The sequence below is a fragment of the Oreochromis aureus genome, linkage group 4, assembly GCF_013358895.1.
Source record: "Oreochromis aureus strain Israel breed Guangdong linkage group 4, ZZ_aureus, whole genome shotgun sequence".
NCBI classification, from domain to species: Eukaryota; Metazoa; Chordata; class Actinopteri; order Cichliformes; family Cichlidae; genus Oreochromis; species Oreochromis aureus.
Window position 1 is genome coordinate 6,231,587 of NC_052945.1, and position 21,284 is coordinate 6,252,870.

Genomic DNA, 21,284 nt, shown 5'->3' on the forward strand with positions numbered 1-21,284 from the left:
TGCTTGAGTTACATTCATCAAGTGGCTATTAAAATGAATGAATAATGATGTTGCACTGTAGCTGCTGCAAACAAAGTGTTTAGCATCAGATTACCAGTCTGTCAGTGTTCACAGCTTCTTTTTGCTGCCCCCAAATGCCAAATTAAAACAAGATTGGAGCTTTGAAGCCTTTCGTCTACTCATGCCTTTTGTTTACTCATGCAGCTGCTTTCCTGTGACTATCAAAATCCCAGATGAAATCCATCACAGCCCTTTTCAGCATACCTTATGCTCGCCTTTTATTTGAAGTTTGCCAGTGCTGTCTGAAATGGTACAAACTGTAGAAAAAGAGTGTCAGAGCTCATATGTGATCGTCTGTGACTAAAGATCAGTATGTATTTGCTGCAAGCAACCAAACTGTCATCAGGTATGAACGCAGAAGGAAATTCCTACTAGGGTGACATCATTATCTCCATTACTGCTATGGAAACAGACATGCCACTATCCTCCCCTGCATGTATTCATGGCAAAACAGTGTGAGAGTGAAGAGTGCAACAGTGCACTCAGTCTTATCATTTTCACTTTTTGCTATTGGCCAGCTTAAACATAAACATCAGGGTGAAGTAGTTTTCTTGGCTGACGGCCATGAGCTGATGTAAGAATACATCTGACGCTGCAGAGGAGTCATCGAGATAAAGAGCAGCGTTTGACCTGGACACAGCTCTCTTGACATGGACACAAGACTTAAAAATGAGTGTGTGCGTGTGAGTGTGTGTGTGTGAGTGTGTACATGTAATAACATCCACAGGGAGGACTGTGGGACTCCAGGGGGTGATGTCATAGTGATTCATAATTCACACACACATAGAGAATAATGACTCTGTTTTCTGTCTCACACAACACACACACTTATTGTTTCCATCCCACATCTAATAACACGTCTTTTGTTTGTGTAACAGGTTCAGTTTTTATTTTAAAAAGACAGGGGATTTGAAAGTTCATACATTTACATGACAAAGAATGACACACAGCAACAGCACATATAGCGATACTATAATAGGCAAACCCAGCACGTTCCTCACTTTGGTAAAGATGCTCTCTGTGATAGGTACAATCTAATAACAGAAGATTAGATATTACAGACAGACAGAAAGACTAACTGTTCCCCAGGAGTTACCCAGAAGGAACAGTGTGACATGCTAAGAAATATTACTACTCCCCATGACATTATCTCCTTTTCTAAAAGCAACTTAATGCTTTAATGATTTTAGTCCCACAGCAAAGATCATTGTGACCCATAATGACAGATAATAGGGCTCACCTGGAGAAAGACTTCTCCTTTAACTAAAGGTGCAACATCAAAAATTTTTAAATTATGAATGGACTTCATCTTTAAGCACTTTTCCTCTTTGATCTTCAAAGGCCTGCATGCACCTCATTTATGATTTTCGTGATAGAGCTGCTAAACGTTGAAAGGCCTCCTAACCAGGAGGGGACTCCGAGATTCAGTGCAAAGGCGCTTTCACATCTAAACCTAATATTTTCAATTACTTGTGCTGCAGAGTTGAACAAAGTTGAACTTAAAAATGAGGCATCCAGCCAGCAGCAGGCAGGTGAGGCGAAAAAGGCTTTCTTGGAAACATACTTCTTGTATGCAGGTCGGGTCACACAGCTAGTTGGGCAGTTTTCTGTCTTCTCTCAATTGCTCTACAGATCTTTACATTTGTGTCTGTTTGAAGTTGTTTGCTGCTTTGATTATTTTATTAAGTAAAATGTTTCCTATAATGAACCTGTCACCTCTGTACCATAGTCGGGTCTTTATCTTACAAAATAAAAAGGTGAATTTGTTGTGATTTGGCAATATATGAATAAAGCTGAACTGAACCCCTCCCACAGTTTTTATGGTGTCTTACATGAGGTGGCACATTGATGTGCAAGGGGTAACGGATAGTTGTGTGAAGTCATATGTATGATCCCTGCAATCCATGTATGATTTTTTTTAACATTGCAGGTTTTTATTTAAATCTACATTGTACTGTTCTTCTGCAGGTACTTAATGCCCAAAGTGACACTGAAAACAGCTCATGTTAACACTGGAAAGTAAGCAGGTATAACAAACACAAATAGAAACAAAGTATTCCTGAATAAACATAACGGAGTATTAAATAACCCCACTAAGACATTTTAGTTGCTAAAATAGCTCGGGCCAAGCCTTGCACAATGAGTGCAACACTTATCATGTCTTCTGTGAAAGCCCACAAGCCACTGGCTGACCCACTATCCCAAAATATGGCTTCTACTGACTATAAAGCTGTCCTGTTTATATGCTGTGTGAGTGATAATGAATAACAAAGCACAGGAATACAAAATTTAGTGAGTGTGTAAGCATTTTTTCAGCCTTTATCGTATTTTGTAACAAGGCGTGAAGAATAAGTGTGTTTATAATTAACTGCAGTTTAATATACCTGCTTGTTTTTAATGTAATACATGTTAACAGACCTCTAACAGTTACTGGTTCAGTTTAGCAGGTACAGTACTGGTGAAGAAATATTACACCATAAACTGTTTCTTAAACTGCGGTGTCATTGCAGCGCAGCGTGTTAAACTTGGACTGACTGATTGGGGTCAGTGGAAACAAACTAGTGATGATCGTGTTGCCTTCACAAAGAGGCTATGGCAACCCTGATTGCAAGCATTCCCCTCACTGATGCAGAGGCTGGGCAGAAAAGGACAAGCAATAAGAATTTCAAAATGATGAACAGCTGCAAATTGATAAACAAATTTGAAGCAATATAAAAACGCATTTAGTTGTGTTTTTAGCCTTGTTGGAAATATTTGGTGATTTAGCTGCTAAATGTGTCTGTTTGTCTGCTGTAGCTGGTGCTGCTAAGGTCACATTCAGTGGATTTTAAGAGCATTTTCTCAGGTTGAGTAAGAGTGAACCAAAACTGTAAAGCTGTGAGCCCGAAAGAGTAAAACTAGCGAGCTGAAATATTCAGAGTTGCTTGAAAATTCTCTGGATTCTCTTCTGGGTTTGCCACTGGGTTCAATCTCTATCACATACAAATAGTCAAGCAATAAATTCTTAATAGAAAAATAGTGATGAAAACTGATTTAAGTCAACTCGGTACAAACTAAGACAGCATTGGACTTTGTGGGGTGTGAGTTGATGCTGGTGTGGGTAACACAGCTTCACTGTGGGCTAACTGAGGGTTATACAGGATTCCTAATGACTTCATTCTGTTCCTTTAAACCACAAAAACAGAAGAGAAATACAGTTGACATGGCTTTCTGCATCTATTAGGCTGACTCCAACTGTACGGATGCTTCGGAATAATTATAATCACAGTTTTAGCAACGCTTTCTTCATATCTTGTGAGGCTTTGTGAGCATTTTAATAGCACGAGGCTTAAAAAACAGCTTAAAGAAAGTAGCAGTCCCATACACATTTTATTCAGGGGATAAGCCAAGGGGTGGCAGGGGATTGTTGCTGTAGACTAGCCCTGTGGCCACCCCACATAACCAATAATGACACCTATTAAAGGGCTATGTACAAACATACTCAGACATTCTCTGACCTGCAGTGATTTTCCATGCAGGAAAGATAAAAATCAATGTAGCGATGGATGTAACAGTCTCAGCTTGGCCACCCCTTTAAAATTTTCTGGCTACACCACTGACTCCAGCACCAAATAACTGTGTACCATTATACTCCAGCATGTTATTTCTTTCTTTACATTAAAGCATTGTTTATTTATATGGCTTCAATACAAGTGGTCTATGCATAGTGTGTATATGAAAACATATATCAAAAGTCCTTCAAGAGATTACAAACCTGGGCACTTTTAAAAATCTCTGTATGCCAAAATTTCCATCGCCTTGTGCTGACACGCTTCTTTGGCTAACAGCTACTTTATGTGGACTTTTACAGCGCTGATTTGGTGTTTTTAGACGTTTATATATTTACTCAGGCTGTCATGTGGTATATGATATAACAAAGATCTTTCACATTCAGGTAACTACACCACCTCCACATAGTTGGCTGGGTAAAGCCCCTCCCACCCATCACTCTTCTTCCCTCGACACCATCCTTGGTCATCCTCATCCTCGATCTTAAGAAAGTCCTCACCTGGAGGGAGGAAAAGAAATTTAATTTCTTGTATTTGTTTTTAAAACTATTACAACAATTTTTCAAACATCTATTCAATTCAATTCAATTTTATTCATATAGCGCCAAATCACAACAACAGTCGCCTCAAGGCGCTTTATATTGTAAGGTAGTCCCTACAATAACACACACAGAGGAAAAACACAACAATCATATGACCCCCTATGAGCAAGCACTTTGGCGACAGTGGGAAGGAAAAACTCCCTTTTAAAAGGAAGAAACCTCCTGCAGAACCAGGCTCAGGGAGGGGCGACCATTTCTGCAACCAGTTGGGGTGAGAGAAGCCATATAACCCTTCTATTTGTTTTGTCAGACCAGCAACCATAAAAAAGAGCCTATAACAGCTCAAACATATATTTTATTTAACTGTAAAATCAATGATTCAAACCATTCTGCTTAGTAATTTCAAGTAATAAAAGTCGTAGTACATTTGAAATAAAGCTGTATAAGGCTGTTTTCAGGAAGTAAGGTGCCAAAGTGCAGTTTCTCTAACGGCCACTTGAGGCAGTCTTCAAAACCAAGTAAATATCCAAAGATTCTCAGTTAAAGTTGTTATCGATACATAAATATGTTTCTAGCTTTATTTTCAAGCTGATATACTAAAGTCCAGAGAAAGCAAGATGGGTAAATAAGGGCAACTAATCAAAATGTACAAAAGCTATCAAATAATGTGGGAAAACTTATAGAGTAACAACAAAAAAAGAGGAAGACCCTTGGGATTGAGACTCAGATGAAAAGAATCACTAAAGGAAAAAATAAAATAATGCAAGGCATGAAAGGAACTCAGCCTTCAACATAAAAAAAGAAAACAACCAAAAGACAAACTAAAATCACACCAGACCTGAAAAATGTGGTGCAGACAGTAACAGAAAGATGAGATAGAGGAAGGAACTGCAAAGTATAACTGCAAAGAATAGCAATCAAGACATGAAACATGAAACTCATTACTAGAATAATTGTGAACTAGAAACAGGAACCAAAGTAAATAAGGCGCACTATATTAGGATAACAAAGACGTGAAACAGGAACCCAACAATAATCAAAAACTGTGAGAACAAGAATCTAAAAACTTAAAATCAACTTAAAACACTGAGACCAAAATTCGTCGGCACTGCTGGTCTCTGTATATTTCATATACTTTTGTATACTTGGATTGTTAATGGTTATTTTTTAATGTACAGTACAAATGAATGACTTGACTCGACATTAATGTAGCAATGTGGCCTCTTTGAATGACAGCTTCAGGTCACTGAGATGTGAGCTGTTGACCTTATAAGATGCAAAAACCCAACAAAGAGGGTCAGTTCTGACTGGCTACCTCATTGGAATTGAAAGTTTGCAAGCCAATGAGTGTGCGGTTTCATATGACAGCTAATCCTCCACTTTGAAATATGGTATGGACTTAATTTTGTATTCAGTGTGAGCCAGAATGTGTGACTGAGCCCATAAAGTCGACAGGAAAGTGTTTATGTGAGCCCTGCGCCCTCTCCTCCAAATATGGTCCACATTCTGGCTCCAAAAACATGGCGGCAGCCTTAAAGCCAAAGCTGAGGCTTCAAAATATGAATATACAGAGAAGCGGCTGAGTTCATGGTGACGTCATTCATCTTGCAGTGCACGGTGTTTACCTGCTTTAAAGGACAGCTCATCTGTCTCCTGGCCGACGTAATCATACAGAGCTCTTACTCTCACTCCCCCGATCATCACGCTATCAGTGGAAAAAGAGAGAAGAAAGAGATTAATCTTTGTTTGCTTCAAAAAAAAGCTAGGCAACGTTAACAGTTCCCATTCAGAATAATATCCTCACCTCTTCTCTATTGTTCCTGACTTTTCCACTTCTTTTTTCCCTTTTTTGTTTTTCTTTTCAGGTGTCCATTCCTGAAAACCATTGGAATAAAAGTAATGTAAATAAAGCGCACAGAGTTAAACTTAAAATGCTGGAAAATGAAGGGAAATACCTGGAAGTGAGGCCAGTCAGTTGGCATGCCGGGGCCGTGGGTGTTTTTCCACCAGCGAAGGTCCTCTTGCTCATCGATGCCCATCAGTGTGTTGTGGAGCTCATTGTACACGGACCGCACACTAAATGCAGAGAGATAAACACGAAAATCTCAAATTTGATATTAATCTATGCTGATCCATTCCTAAAATTCTGCTGGAAAAGGTTATCTCTCCTCTATTAATCCTACTTATCAAAAACAGTCGTGCTGTCTCGTGTGAATTTTGGATATTTTCCACAGCTCTTTTCTCACATTTAGCTTCAGAGAGGTTCACACTGCTGGAAATACCCTGTGTCCTTTAGGTATAGTATGCCTCATAGTACTTTATAAACACCATGGTGTAAGAAACCCAATGATCTGGAATATATGTTACAAATTTTATGTGTACTCTGGATACTGATGATTATATAATTAAAAACATACTTAATCCACTTGCACTGCAATCCAGGACACTTTAAGTTAAGTGTTCCCCCCAAATTAAGCAGATTAATAGTGTATATAATTTCTCTCCTCTCCCTGTGGCTTTGGCTCATTTTTATAAAGTAATTAAGTTGCCATCGTATCCAGTATTTCCTTTATTAGAGTAGAAGAGAGTCGGTGATGTGCTAATATGTAGTGGTATAGCTTTTAATTAGAGGTAAATTAAGTCAAATCATTGATTTCAACATACTTAACTCTAAAGACAGCCCGACAGGCTGCAGGGTTCACACATAACACAAATCTGTGCTACTTGTGTAATCAAATACATCAATCCTCTAATCAGCAGCGGCAGCAGCACCTTTTCTCAACACCACACACGTACAAAGCACCGTGCTTCACCTCTCATTGTTGGTAATGTCCAGGTGTTTGTGGATGGAGAGGAAAGCCTGTTTGAGAAATACAATCCTCTTGCGCTCCTCCTCCTGTGATTGGTCAAAGACGGACTCCATCTCCTCCATGTAGCGAGGAGCATAGTTGTTCACCTCCTCCAGGACCTTCTCGTAGCGGGCACGGACCTGAAAATATTTCAAACCAAATTGGCAAATAAAACTTGAGCGGTGGAAATCTAACCATCAAAAAGCAAAACAAAAATTGTATTAAATGTGTGTTGAATGTCTTACACTAAACTTTTCATCCCACTAAAAACATGCGAAACAAAGAACTCTGAAAAAACAGTCTTCTAAAAAAAACCTTTGATAAACTGAAGCTAGCTCGCCAAGATAAACAAAACTCTTCAAAATGATTTCACCAGGTTCAGTCAGGAGATTAACTGATATAAAAATATTAAAAAAATATTAACAAAGAAAAAAATTGCAACATTTAACCTCCCATAGATTATACAGTCCACATAACTGGTAATGAATTTTAACTTGATATAACACTTCACCCATGCCCAGTGCTGACATTAAAGGTTTCCTTTGAAGTAGACATTATTCACAGTACAACAGCAGAAACCACGTCATAAACCTGTGAGAGGATATGAAGATGATTGATTTAAACCACACGAAACATTTCCAGCACACTTGCACTCCTTGGTTGCTCCATTCTGTCCCGTTTGTATAATTTGACTGTTTTCTGCGCTACTCTGGAGACTAACTATGCTGCTGATTGGTGCTGGCACCTGTCCGTCATCCTGCCTTCCTCAATTGTCTGCTCCTTCTGTGTTTTACCTGGTGCCACTTTGATTCATCTAGTGCCGTACTCCAACCGCAGCAGGGCTAATTATTGCAGCTGCTTTAAAAGGGGCTGTCAGGCCAGGGAGCAGTCTTTTCCATGTTTGGAATGGTTACTTGTACTTTGGTCACGTAATTTATAGTGAAGGGTTTACGCCTGCTAGGTTCTGATTCATTAACCTGCTTGTTTTGCTCTCCATTTGGGGAATTTGTAAATTAGAATAGGTAACAGTACTTGTATTATTGTTCACCACACAGATTCCTTTTATTAGAGATACTAGTTTAAGGGTGCTTCTTTTTTCTCTAACGTTTGCTTTGGACAGGCTAGTAATTAATTTGCTTTTGGTAACTAGAATACTGATATTACATACATTTTTTTTAATCATTTTTGTTCTATTTTATTGGTTTGAGTAGCATCCACATGCCCTACACCTCTGATTTATTAGTTTAAAACCATAAAGGAACACAATAAACGACTCAGCAGTCACTAAACCTTTTCCCTGTGGTTTATTAATGTCACTCCCCTTTCTCCTGGTAAACCAGGACTGTAACAGGCACCCTTCGACGGAGCATCAGTGGTGAGGTACGGATCTACTCAGATTCCAAAGTAAGATTCCTTAACTCATCCTCCACACTTCACCTGTTTTAATTAATTAATAATTGTGCAATGATTTTTTTAAAAATGCATCACGGTGGCACGGTGGTTAGCACTGTTGCCGCACAGCAAGAAGGTCCTGAGTTCAATTCCACCATCAGGCCGGGGTCTTTCTGTGTGGAGTTTGCATGTTCTCCCCGTGTTTGCGTGGGTTCTCTCCGGGTACTCCGGCTTCCTCCCACCGTCCAAAGACATGCAGTTTGAGGGGATAGGTTAATTGGATAATCCAAATTGCCACTAGGTATAAATGTGAGTGCGAATGGTTGTCTGTCCCTGTGTGTTAGCCCTGCGACAGACTGGCGACCTGTCCAGGGCGTACCCCGCCTCTCGCCCTATGACAGCTGGAATAGGCTCCAGTGCCCCCCCGCGACCCTGAAAAGGATAAGCGGAAGCGGATGGATGGATGGATGGATGGATGGATGGATGCTCCGAGGGCAGAAACTTCTAGAAAACAAAATACCCACCCCCACCCAAAAAAAGAAGAAAGCAGTGACATGTGATGTGCACCTTCTCGGCCTCCTGTTGAGCCACTTCTCTCTCCTCCTGGATCTTCTTCTGTTTGTCTATGGAGACGTCCGGGTTTCCCTGAGCGTGTGCCTCTCGCTCTCTGGCTGCCTGCTCTTTACGGCTCACTTTATGGTATGCTCTTCTTGCTTTATCCAGCTGTGGGTGCAAACCAAAGCACAGATTGACTATATGGAGTCTATGCACAATGGATAGGGATAGAAATACACAAATTACACTAACACCAGGAATCATACAATTCACTTACAGGCACTTCAGAGGCACTTAAGCTAAGATGCACCTGACTCTGAAAAGCACATTACTGAATAAATTCATTTTGAAATAGTGGTGCATTAGCTTCCTGTTTTCTAAATATAGTATTTGAATTGAGGCCATTTACTTAATGAGAAACCATCTGTGATACCACGGTCACTTCTAGTACATATGAAATATTGATCCCCTAAGGGCTTGTCTTTTGAGGCAAAATTATATTTTTGATGCATGTCCCTTGCTGCTCTCATTTCACAGTAAGGTACAGATTCAAGTGGCTCATTGCATCAGAACACAAACACTCTTGAGAACTGGGTTTCTGGCACTGGCACAAAATAAGGCTTGGGAATGTCACAGAGAAAAGGCTCCCAGAAGCGAACATTAAAATGTCATGATGACCAGAGCTGTCCGGAGTGGAGTTGTGAAGCCATGGACTGTGTATAAAGGATGTATTGATGCCCTCTAGTGGTTACAGAGACTTTACATGGACTCCGCTAGCACTGAGTTAGACTCCAGGGTAAACCTCCAGAGAAGCTAAGACAAATGAAGTTAAGCAGGAAGTAGCAAAAACTGTAGTTCCTCTGATGACCACTTGAGGCTGGCTTCACAAGAGTGAGTGAATCTCCACAGACTTCCATGTTAAAATGTTCAACTATTAGTGTGTATTGTTCCTGGGTAGTTTATCAGTTTATGAAAACTTGCTAACCAAACATGCTAGTGTTAGCTGATTAGTTAGCACCCTTTTACTCATATAAAGTGCAACAACAACATGGCAGCTGACATTATGGCTTCAAAATGCAGAGTCCAAAACCAATGTGTAATGTCAAGGTGGCTACATCCTCATTTTATATATTATCAGTGGTTACATTGCTAATAAAACATGTGTGTAGCCTCTCAGGTCTGATAAATGAAGCTAATGTGGTTGCTAAATCTTTAGAAATCTAAAAGAAAAACACCTGACTTTAACCTCTCTGATCACTTTAGATTTTAAACCACTAGAAAAACTAAAATAAATTACAAAAAAATTATTAGCTACGTTTTTCTTTAGGAACAGGTGTATTGCTGCTGGAGCGCAAAAACTACGATCCACTTTTTTCTCTCAAAATCAGGAAGTAAAATATTGCATCGGTGAAGCTTATTTCATTAAAGATTTCATTAAATGAGAAATCGAGTGGTCAAAATGTTGATTGAGTAACAATGTCATGCAGTGAGTAAGATGGTAGCGGTCTTCAAAAGCCTCCAGGCTGCAAGTTTATTGTTAATTTACATATCAGTAAAAACAAATTCTTTATTTTTTAAGACTGAATTTGGGAACAGCTTAATTAAATGTAAAATAATACTGTACATTTTGGAACTGCTTCTAAAACAAAGTGCTCATAGAGGCAAAAAGCATGTGTGCAGAAAAAGGAATAATAAGAACATATTGTTCAAAGATTATCCCTATCAAAGCAGTGTGACAAATAACAGCTGCCAAGACACACATCACACTGTGTTTGTTACACAAGCGCCAAGACAAACAGTACTTTAGTGGCTGCCTCAGTATGTAATTTATTATTTCACAACATACTAAACTAACTTTAATGTGGCATTTTATATCTTTGTACGCAGCTCAGTGACTGAGATCAGACAAAAGCTTTTAATTAATATGACGATGTGTAACTACCATAAACAAATCTGGGAAAAAATCTGACCTTTTTAAGTCGTTTGGCCCACGGCTTCTGAGCACGTGCAAACCCCGTCTCAATGTCGTGGGACTCCTTGAAACCCCCAAATAACTTCTTGTGGAAGGTGTCCTTCTGCCAGGTCCTGACCCGGTCCCCATCCTCCGACACCAGGGAGCGACAGATGGTGGCGTGTAGGGCGGCAAGCCTGTCGGCGGAGGACAGAAAACACTGCCAAGCCTTCATAAGAGAGCCATATAGAGGACCTGAGGGAGGGAGGAGGAGAAGAAGATGACACACCATTAAAATTACTTTTGTATTTCAGTAATAATTGGGACAGGGTTTTGAAATAAGATCATTTCCATGTTCATCATATGTGTTGCGGTTACTGATCTTACTAGAGTCCACCACTGGCTTCCACTTGTTGCTCCATTCACTGAGCTGCTGGGCGTACTGCCTCTCCACGCGCGCTCTCTCTTGGAAACACGCCACTATGTCATTACAGGCCTGGAAAGCATCTTCTGTTCGCTTCGCAGTGCGCTGATAGTTCCCAGGCTGCCAGGACACAAAGAGAGAGGAAGATTTGCTTTCCACATCATAAACACATGAAGTGGATGGAAGGTTAAATGGATTTGGTGCTTTAAACTCTAAAGTCTTTTTAATTTTTTGGCTTTAAAAAGTCAGAAGTTAACAAAAAATGTTCCAGCGTTCAGTGATTCAGTTTCTTTTCTTTAGTTTTATTATTTCAGTGCCAGAGAATCCAAAATGGTACATTTGTTCAGTTTATTCTTGGAAATATGGAGACCCAAAACTGAATAACACAAACAAAAAGATCCAACTGGTATTACAAGCACACTGCTACTGGTGCTTGTTACTACTACTGCTTCTAATTTGTAATATTAGTAACATATTAAAAATAGACTAATATTATAAGTAGAAATATTAGGGCAAATATCCACTGCCTGGAGCTTCGTTTTTTATAGTAACTGATTTTTGTTGTTTAGATTACTCAAAGCAGACCTATTATGGTCATTTCCAGCTCCACGTTTTTAATCTCGGGCTCTACTAGAGTAGCTGAGTATGGGTCACACTTTAAAATAATTCTTATTTAACCTATGATGGATCTTGGTGCAGACCCTCAGTTAATCCTGTGTCTGCCCCCTTCCCTTTAACCTAGCCGTCTTCTGATTGGCTGCCCCTCGTAAACAGAAGGTTTGAACAGCAAGTCATTTTGTCCTGAAGAAAAGGGAATTCAAATCCTTGTCTAAATTTTAAATAAATTTGTCGCATATTTTAAGGGGAACTGTTTAACTACATTTAGTACAGTTTGACCATGGGCCGGCCGGCCAGCCCATTATACAAGCGTTTTTTATCGTTTTACACTAGAGCGAAAATGCGAACGGTTTTGAAAAGAAGAGAAGCTGCGCTTTACGTTGATATTTGGTGTATTACGGTAGCACAAACGGTTTGCAAGCTACCGCTCTTGGAAAAGAAAAGCCAACTCCACTTAGATGCGCTTCGCACTAGCGCAACTCCTCGACCATTTGGGCAAGAGAGACATTTCAAACAGTGACTAAAAAACAAGAAAACGAGCTTTACGGAACTTTATGGTGCATCATTAGGAAGCACGAGCTGTGACGGTCCAATCACATGTAAGTATTGATGACTCACGGAGCAGAGTGACGGGTGTGGAGAAATGGCAACCCCCCCAAAAGGCCTGGATATTTAAAAAACTGAGTGACCTAGGCCCCAAAACTTTATTGTACATATTTAGTATAGTTCATATTTAAAGTTGATGTTGTGTTACATTTTGTTCCTGTTGAATATCAGTTTCCACTTAGCTATAAATCTGAAAAAACAGAGTCCGATTTTTATTTTTTTCCACTTTTAACTGTTGTTTCATTGCCACAACAATACAATAATGTAAAATGACTGCCAGCTATTGAAAGCTGAGGTTATTCTGAAAAAAGGGGCAAAAGAATTCACTTATAATATGATTTTTGGCCCTTTTACGGCCAAAATTACCAAATATGTCCAGGTGGCTTAAATGATGCTTGGTCAATAAAGGGTTAAACCCTTGAATGGAAGCTCCAGTCAGCGACTACTGAGCCGTGGATCCTGCATGTTCAAACCTTACTGCACACTACTAACATATCAGAAGCAATTTTCCTGGCAACAACTAATAATCTATACTCCAAAATGATATTTGATTGCAGTACTGTGGAAACTCAATGAGAGAGAGGTGAGAAGATGGAGCCCTTTCTTAACTGTTCCCTAAATATCAGTCTGCAGTCAGGAACTGCAAACAAAGCTTGGCTTTGTTTAAAGCCTGGCTTTAAACAAAGCCTCCAACACATCTAAAGCTCATCAAAAGCTCACTAATTACATTTTGTGTTTAAAACAATGATTTGTTTTAATGGTTTTGTGCCAGAATATTTGTTAGCCAGAAACCGTAACTTTCTGGAGCTTTGCTGTCAGTTGCTTCAGCTTTCTGCAATGATAAGCAGACTCCAGCTGCACACATTCACTCTACATATGTATAGTAAATATAAATAGTATTGATTTCATTTACTTAGACTTCTACATGGGTGTGTTTCTCTAAATGATCCTCTTAATCAGTGTCATAATGACGTCATACTAAGTTGTTCCATTGAATAATGCACAGTACCAGCAGCTAAATGAAATACACCTGTTACTGTCTTCCTGTTAATCATGTTGTGCAGACGTTGGCTGCAGTTAAATCTGGGGTACAGCAGAGGGTGCTACCAAGAATAAGAGTGAATTGAGCTAAACAGCTAAAATAATTATTTCCACATGCTTCTTAATAAAAAACCAAAATGAAAAGAAAACTGAATTTTATTATACTTTTCACAAGTATGGTAAACTGTCTGAACAGACGATGACCGCTACGTGAGACTCTTGCTGCTGTTTAATGCATGAACACAAAATGTTGGATTCAGTAAGTGAAAGCATCCCCTATGAATTAAATGTTTAGTATTCCTTTGTTTTGTAGTTCAAAAGACAAAAATATTAGGTAGAAATGCTACCCTTCCATCATAGTCCTTCCATAGCTGTGATGCTGCAGCAGCAATGTAAGGCTAATCCTCCCACGTGCCACGAGTGACACTTCACTGGCACTGAGTTTCCACTGGTAGCACAAATGCCGGCCACAGCGTGAGGCGCGGTCGAAGCCTGTCCATAAAAAGCCAGACAGAGTGAGGACAAGAGAGCAGCAGAGGCAGAGCCCTAAATGTAATAACATCTCTGAAGCAAGTGTGTTGTTTGTGGATGTGGAATTTGGAAATCTCTGCAATTTTCCTGGCAGCTGTCATCAGCTCCTTCTCAGCACTGACTCCTACTCTCTTTTTCACTTTCTGTCAGACTCTATCTGGTTGTCACTGACACATTTAGACGGCTGCTTCAGTGTGAATGTTTGCCATGCTGTTTTAAATTACTTGAGGCAATATAGTTGATGTAAATACCACAAAAAATACAAAGGAGACACGAGTGAACAAGACGTCCCTAAAGCCAATGTTTTACCTGTCAAACACACATGTAACTAATAACCTCAATATCGGGGCTCCGGTTACGGGTTTTGTACGTGTTGGCTCACAGACATGGCTTACTTGGATAGCTCCAAGAGACTATACTAAAACTGTCTGCATGCTTTCAGTGTGTCATATACTTTTGGATACTGTAACACAGAATACGCTTCTTTACTTATTTTCTTTGGCAAATTCAGTGTAAGATGATAAGCCTCCGGAGTTACAACAGCAGCCTTTGCTTCCAATGTCCAAAGTCTCTAATGGGACTTTTAATTAGTAGTTAATTAAATGCAGGGACAACAGAAAGGTCAAACAGTTCAGTTGTTATTTGTGAAAAGTAGTGCTAGCAGCAAACATGAAACAAATATGCAGTTTTGTGATTCGCGTAACTAAAGTAATCAACCAGTGCAGGGCATCTTTATTATAATGTGACATTTTTCTTAACTCATATTCTCTCTTTTTCATTCTAATTGCAAATGATTTGTTTACTAATCCTGCATTTTAATGTTTCTGTTCAAGTGTAGTTTAGAGTGCTTTAAAGAGTGCTGCACGTAGAAGGACAAAGACCCTGAATGTAAAAGTTTTTCCTTGTCTGTATTAACACCCTTCAGAAAAAGCAGTGTGCCTTTAATGAAACACTGTAGTTTTAAATGCTTTAATCACGATCACTCGAGCGCCCTCCTCCTTCCTCCTCTTTCCTTTCTTTCTTTTTGCCTCTGTTGTGGTTTGCACTGACTTTCCTCACTCGTCTGCGAATTAAGCAGAAACAGCTGAGGAATCCAGTTTGAGGCCAGCGGCAACGCTGCAGAGACCCAGTTGGCCAATAACCGAGGCAGATGCAAATCCGCTAGTAGAGAATCAGTCCAAGCAACAAAAGCGGTAACGAAGAAAATGACTAAAGACTTCTGCTGAAAAAAAATTACCTCTCATATAAATAAATGATCGCATTCAAACTGTTAAAAGCCTGCTGAGTTTTCATTATAGAACTGCATTGGTGTTAAATGTAGATGAATGGATGGGACGATGAAATGGACGTGTTCCAGATTTTATGTTTCACAACCTGCATATGTGTGTCAAGTTAAAGTATTAGCTGGTAGTAGTGTAGTAGTACCACAGTAGACGCTGCTCTGATGCTCCGTAGCTGTGATAAAGTTTTAAAGTAAATGTATAATAAGTAAAAGGTAGTGATAGCAATGGCAGTAAAAGTATTAATAAAAGATGAAATGGCATAAAAGAAACCTTTCCAGACGATACTCCAAAGTGACTTTACCGCAACTCAAGCAAAGAGCAGATGACAGATTCAGGGAAAGTGAGTCAAAAATGTTTGTTCTAGAAAGGAAAAGAAAGTCTGTTACAAATTAAACTCTTAAATCTTTAGTTTTCTACTTGAAAACAAGTGAAAATGTGTTTGAAATGTGTGGTGATGGCATTATTTACTTTAGTAGCAGACATGCACGTGTCACAGAATGTCCTTATTTAATATAATAAAGAATATAATAGCGTATATAATCCCTTTATATAACTGTGGCAAAGAGGGGCATTAACGTTTTAAAAGGGGCAAGCACTGGGTCCAGAGACTGTTATCACTATGTATGAAGTTGAGGTGACTTTGCAAATGCAAAACCGAAAAGCTGAAGTTTGCAGTATAATGACAGGCAGGCAGGCTTTGAGCACGGCGGCAGGATGACACAGACGGGAACTGGCCTGGAAACACATCCAGCACAACAGGAGGCTTCCAAATTACAGGAGGGGAGAGATGAAAGTGGGGCAGCCAATCGAGGCCAACGGCAGACAAAGCCAATATTAAAGCGGCAGCACACTCAAATTAGACAGTCAGGCACTCTGAAGTGTTTACAGCCTTAAAATATGGTGGCAAAACTGGGCTATGACTTGTAAACAGACTGTATGGTAGTTCACAGAGATGGGTATATGGCCGATATGCTGTGTGTACATTTGGGCTTCGGTGAGAGAGATAATGCTTAGGATTTATCTTTTATGTTTGTGGAAACAGGTCTGTTCTACAGACTGTTTATTTTTCTCATTCTGTCTACGTTGGTGCTGTGAAATAAAAGGAAAGCCACTTTTGTATTGAATAGAAAAATGCAGCAGAAGGTCTAAACTTGATCCTTATTTTGCTTTTTGTGCTGCAGATTTTATTCTGTACCTCTCTGATGTCTCTGTTCAGTGTGAAGCTGCAGCCTGTTACCTGAGCTCTACACCTAGCCTGCAGCCTCGTTATCACTGCACCAGGTAAAGAAACGATCTGGGACTGGGACACATCCATCATTAATACATCAGCGTGTCCTAAGCGTACTGTTGTTTTCTTATGGATTAAATAAACATGTTAATTAGCGAGATCTGGAGATGCTGGTGGAATAAGTGTAACGATGTAATATAACCAAGAACTTTTTAGACTTCTTCTTGATACAGTTTGCACTGAATGGATCCCGATGGACGTGTAGCCCATTTTTGAGAGGAGGTTTTGAAACAGAAAATATATTTACATTTTTAGATTGATTTTTAACTTAATATCTTTCTTTCTTACAATTTCATTTTGACAGTTTTGCAGGGAAGCGTAGAAAGGAAAGAGGAGGAGAGAGAGTGGACTCAAACTCAGGCTTCTGCACTTCAGACGTAAGGCATAGGGACACCTGCTTAACCGAACCAGCCAAACCAAAGCCCTAAGTAAGGCCTTTCTGTCAGTACTGGGAGCACTGAGGCACCATGAGATACTTTACAGCACTCGCCAATTTATATTTATTCATCAAGCAGCAGCAGCCCCCTTGATAGCAGTCACCTTCAATCACCACAGTCAGCTGCTTTGTGTACACATGTGGAAGTTTCTGTTATGGCTTGACTACTCTTCTAACATCTGTTTTAGTTGTCATTTGGAAATGTGTGCTTAAGAAAGTGTGTCCCGTCCAAAGACAGTAAAAAAAATGGAGAAAGCTTCAGGGTCTGAAAAGTGAAGCCAGCTCGAAGGTGCGTTAAACCTGAATTACTTTTTCATGTCCACCAGGGGGCGACACCTGTGGCTGCAGAAAGACCTCTTGTCCCATATAATTCAATGGCAAGACAGTCCTCAGAGCTGATCCCTGTAAACACTTTGCTGATAAGTTTATGGGCTCTGTCAGCGATTTCAGCCCATACTGAATAAAACATTAAATACATTTTGTTTTAGAAAGGAGGATAATCCAGGATACGCTCATCTCATCTTTGTGGTCCTGATGTAAATTCTTAACAAACCAGTCAAGATGTATTAGCAGAATGCAAGCATTTCGGGTGTCTTTTTTTTTTCTCTACAAGGAGGTGCATTATACAGCTGAATTATTTCAGCTGTATTTTCATTTGCTACACATGGGCTGTCACTGCTGCTCCTGAGACTGAATTTCAGCCAGTTTTGTTCCACAATGTGATCAACAGGAAGTGAAATGGCTCCCATAGTTCTAAGGCTAGCTGGTGGCAAGATATAAAGTATATATATCAAACCATTCTGTTAAGTCTCATGCAAAAAAAGAGCACAAAAAAACAAAGAAAATAACTTTCTGTGAAAGCATTAAGTGAAATTTTTATAGGAAAAAACATTTTTTATTTGGTCCCCAGACTCAGTCCAAGCAAATGCATACAATCAGTCAATGAGCCAAAAGCCTTCAGCGAGAGCTGTGTTAAATCCTCGCGAGGCAGTTTGGAGAGTAACTATTCATACTTAAAAATGAAAACACAGCCTTGTTTAAAGAGATGCGTTGCCTGAACGACAAAACTCTGGACTGTTTTGGCTGCATGTTCGCTCAGACTTGAGATATGGGGGGAGCTATCTTGTGTAGTCTATCTCCCTGTCCCATCATAAGGTATAATCATGTAAACACACAAAGCCAGAGCCCCCCCCACACACACACACAGAGTACACATACCATCCAGAAGCTGCGATTGTAGGCATCTTCAAGGCTGTTTTCTGATGGCAAGGTCGACATCCTGTTTTCTGAGAAAGTAAAGAATATCTGATTAGTTTGGACTATGTTTTCTATCATGCTGCCTTTCACTGTGATCTTTATGTAGCTGCCATTATCACCTTTCATTTATTGGCTTTAGGTTGTTGCAGCTGCAGTATTTAGGTCAAATGTTTGAAATAATTAAGGGACACGTTTAGCCAAAATTATTTTCAGGTACAAAATGTGGATTCTTAATAAAATGTAATACTTGAGTACTTGTTTTATCAAACATGCCCCACAGACCAAACATCACTGACACCACTCATAATGGTTACATGATAAACTACTGGATAAAACAGGGATTTTACTTGTTTTATAAATTTAAACTGCAAATATTAATTTAAGCTAATTACCGGTCCACTCTGTTATTTTCAATGTAGTTATTTTTACATATTCACTGTTTTCAAGTCTTTATCTTTTACTTTTATGTATCTATTTAACAATTTCCTCGGTTACTTTTGATGGACTGTTTCTCTGTCTACTGCATTTGGCTATCCCTTTCTCCTTGTTGTGTTTTTCAGTGCTCTTAGTGATAGCTCAGTGGGTGGAGATAACTTTAAATTAAATCAGCCCTTTTATATAATAATGTATTTGATCAAATTACCACTTCCCATAAATCCCTTGGCACCAACATGATTCACCACTGGCACAAGTGCTCCGGGTTGGAAATCAATTCTCTCCTGCTATTTTAGGCTCCATGACATGAAGGCATTTCATATCTGTTCAGATAAATAACTAGTGCAACACATGTCAGGACCAATATGAGGCTATACAGCAGGTGTAACACAGTGACTGAATCAAATATGGAGGCTTTGTACACCCATTAAAACGTTGGAAGTTGACGTGTACGATAAATAGGACCCAGCAGGGATAGTGTAGAAGCTCTGACAACACCAGCAGACATGGACTGTCCTCTCCCAGCATTCCCAGCTTCTGAAACATGAGCTATCCGAAAATAAACAGGGGCTAAGGGTCGGCACATCCTATCGCACACTCGTTTTCTTCCCATGCTGGTCGCGCTTTGCTCATTTAATATTGACCCATAAACAGCACACTTTCTTTGAACGTACTCATGCTCTTAGCTGAGTGTTACTTTATGCTCATGTGGTTCTACCTCAAAAAAAGAGAAAGTTTTCCAGTTAAATATTTAAGCACGCAGCAGTTTTGCTTCAAATCCTCGAAGCACCCAAAAGCTGAACTCCACCCTGACAGAGCCTTCGTGACTGGCCTGTTTTTCCTGCCTGCAGACATCTCCCCTCATGGCTCCGTTATGCTCACAATTAGATTCAATGATCTTCCCTCAACATCCTGCTGTTCACGGGGCATCACATGCTCCACTAAGAGAATAATGTCCTGCCTCTTCCTGGCCTCAATCTGCCTCAGTTTGCTTCATCACCACCACTGAGGACTTGTAAATTATGCAACCCAGATATCTGCAAGAGGTCATGAAAATAAAGAATAACCTCTCTTTTAACCCGTTTGACCCTGACTTCCTTTCCTTCTTGCTTTCTGGCTTTCCTCAGGGTATGGCCAAGTTTCCAGATAAAATGTGGGGGTGGGGGAGCTCCCGTCATGATATTAATTAATGTGACTCCATGGTTTACTACACACTGTATACTTTTTACTACGTTTTAGGGTTGCAACCACACTACTTGTGTCAGTGTAATGGCAGATTTATGTATAAATCCCTTATAAACTGGTAGGAAAGTAAAATCTTTAACCTCCATTCTGGGTTAGCTGTGATTGACTTGTATCCCTCTCCTCTGTGTTTTATCAGCCTTATGCTTCAGTTTATGTGTTTAAAAAAAAAAGAAAAGTATGCCGTGCAACTCTGTATCTACTGAGAATGTTTTATTAGTGACATAAGCCTTTCAACAATGATTGCATAACTCCTTAAATCGATTTTGAGACCCTCTAAAAATGTGGGACTGGCCTAAAGATTTGAAAACCTAAGCCTGAAATCTTCAGAAATATTTATATAAAGATGAAATAAAGTGAGCTCTAGTGTCATTTCCAGTTAGCTCACTGTGACATCTGTAGTATTAGTGAGGCATACCCCATTACGTCTTACTTTTTTACTTTAAATGAGCCACAAACTATGCATCACGTGGTTGCTTTTTCACACAAAAAATATACTACTACTTACCGCCTACAAGCACAGATCTATATCCACCATGAATCCTCCAGACTTTGTATAATATATTCGCATGTCAGATATAAAATTAGCTCCCCCTGATTCTGAAAGGTTCACTATTGATAATCAGTATCTTGCATTAACTCAGACTTCATGGATCTAAAACTCCAACTTCTTCACTTGAAAACCAAACCAGCTGAACCCAGAGCCCGTTCAAGTCCATCTGGAGCTTTGATCCAGCCAAACTCTTTCACCCCTGTATGCTGAACTCACTTTTACGCGCACTCCTCCCTCTGTCCCCGTTTCATCTGTCACACATAACTCAACTCACACACATTGCATAGAGGAAATATATAGCAACAACTGAACACAGAGCAGAAATAGGAGCGCCGTCACTCCATCTGATCTCACTGAAATGTATCCATTCAGCCATGGCAGGCTAATAGTTTCCTTACCTCTGAACGCTGGGGCCCCTCTCTCATTCACCCCCTGCTCTCTTCTTTTGTTTGCCTAGTTAAAACAGTTTTTTCTCCCCGTCTCCAGTCTGTGTGGAGTCTCTCAGGCTCTTTCCCTCTCTGTCTTGTCTTCTTTACGTTCTTCCTCACTCTCTCCAACTTTGATTTTTCCACCCCTGTTGGACAGTGTTGCTCCTGCTCTTCCCCTTTCTTTGGCCCACTGTTTGTGTCAGATGAGTTGGCTTTTTTTCCCCTCCCTCCTTCTCCTCTTGCCT

General features: G+C 39.8%; 1 protein-coding gene and 1 long non-coding RNA gene across 3 annotated transcripts; one reads left to right on the forward strand and one right to left on the reverse strand.

Moving 5' to 3' along the window:
- Positions 1-919: 919 nt before the first annotated feature.
- Positions 920-21,244, reverse strand: si:ch211-51c14.1 (protein kinase C and casein kinase substrate in neurons protein 3). Of its 2 annotated transcripts, none has more exons than XM_031750837.2 (10): positions 21,010-21,244; positions 18,343-18,410; positions 11,285-11,441; positions 10,917-11,152; positions 8,959-9,114; positions 6,964-7,139; positions 6,106-6,226; positions 5,955-6,025; positions 5,776-5,855; positions 920-4,108 (listed from the first exon to the last, which is right to left on the reverse strand). In XM_031750837.2, the coding sequence occupies exons 2-10, from the start codon at positions 18,400-18,402 to the stop codon at positions 3,999-4,001; spliced, it is 1,167 nt and encodes a 388-aa protein (XP_031606697.1). In that variant the 5' UTR covers positions 18,403-18,410; positions 21,010-21,244; the 3' UTR covers positions 920-3,998. The 2 variants fall into 2 exon arrangements, with proteins under 2 accessions (XP_031606697.1, XP_031606704.1); XM_031750844.2 differs by lacking the exon at positions 21,010-21,244 and adding an exon at positions 20,567-20,773.
- Positions 12,325-17,696, forward strand: LOC120439945. Its single transcript, XR_005612865.1, has 3 exons — positions 12,325-12,538; positions 16,582-16,681; positions 16,993-17,696. It is a non-coding gene; the product is annotated as an uncharacterized LOC120439945 (long non-coding RNA).
- Positions 21,245-21,284: the final 40 nt, after the last annotated feature.

Excerpts from the sequence above, each read along its gene's own strand:
- si:ch211-51c14.1 (XM_031750837.2), bottom strand. The coding sequence starts at position 18,402 with ATGTCGACCTTGCCATCAGAAAACAGCCTTGAAGATGCCTACAATCGC. Across the intron at positions 11,153-11,284 it reads GAAGCCAGTGGTGGACTCTA|GTCCTCTATATGGCTCTCTT; the intron begins GTAAGATCAGTA and ends TCCCTCCCTCAG. Across the intron at positions 9,115-10,916 it reads GGGCCAAACGACTTAAAAAG|CTGGATAAAGCAAGAAGAGC; the intron begins GTCAGATTTTTT and ends TTGCACCCACAG.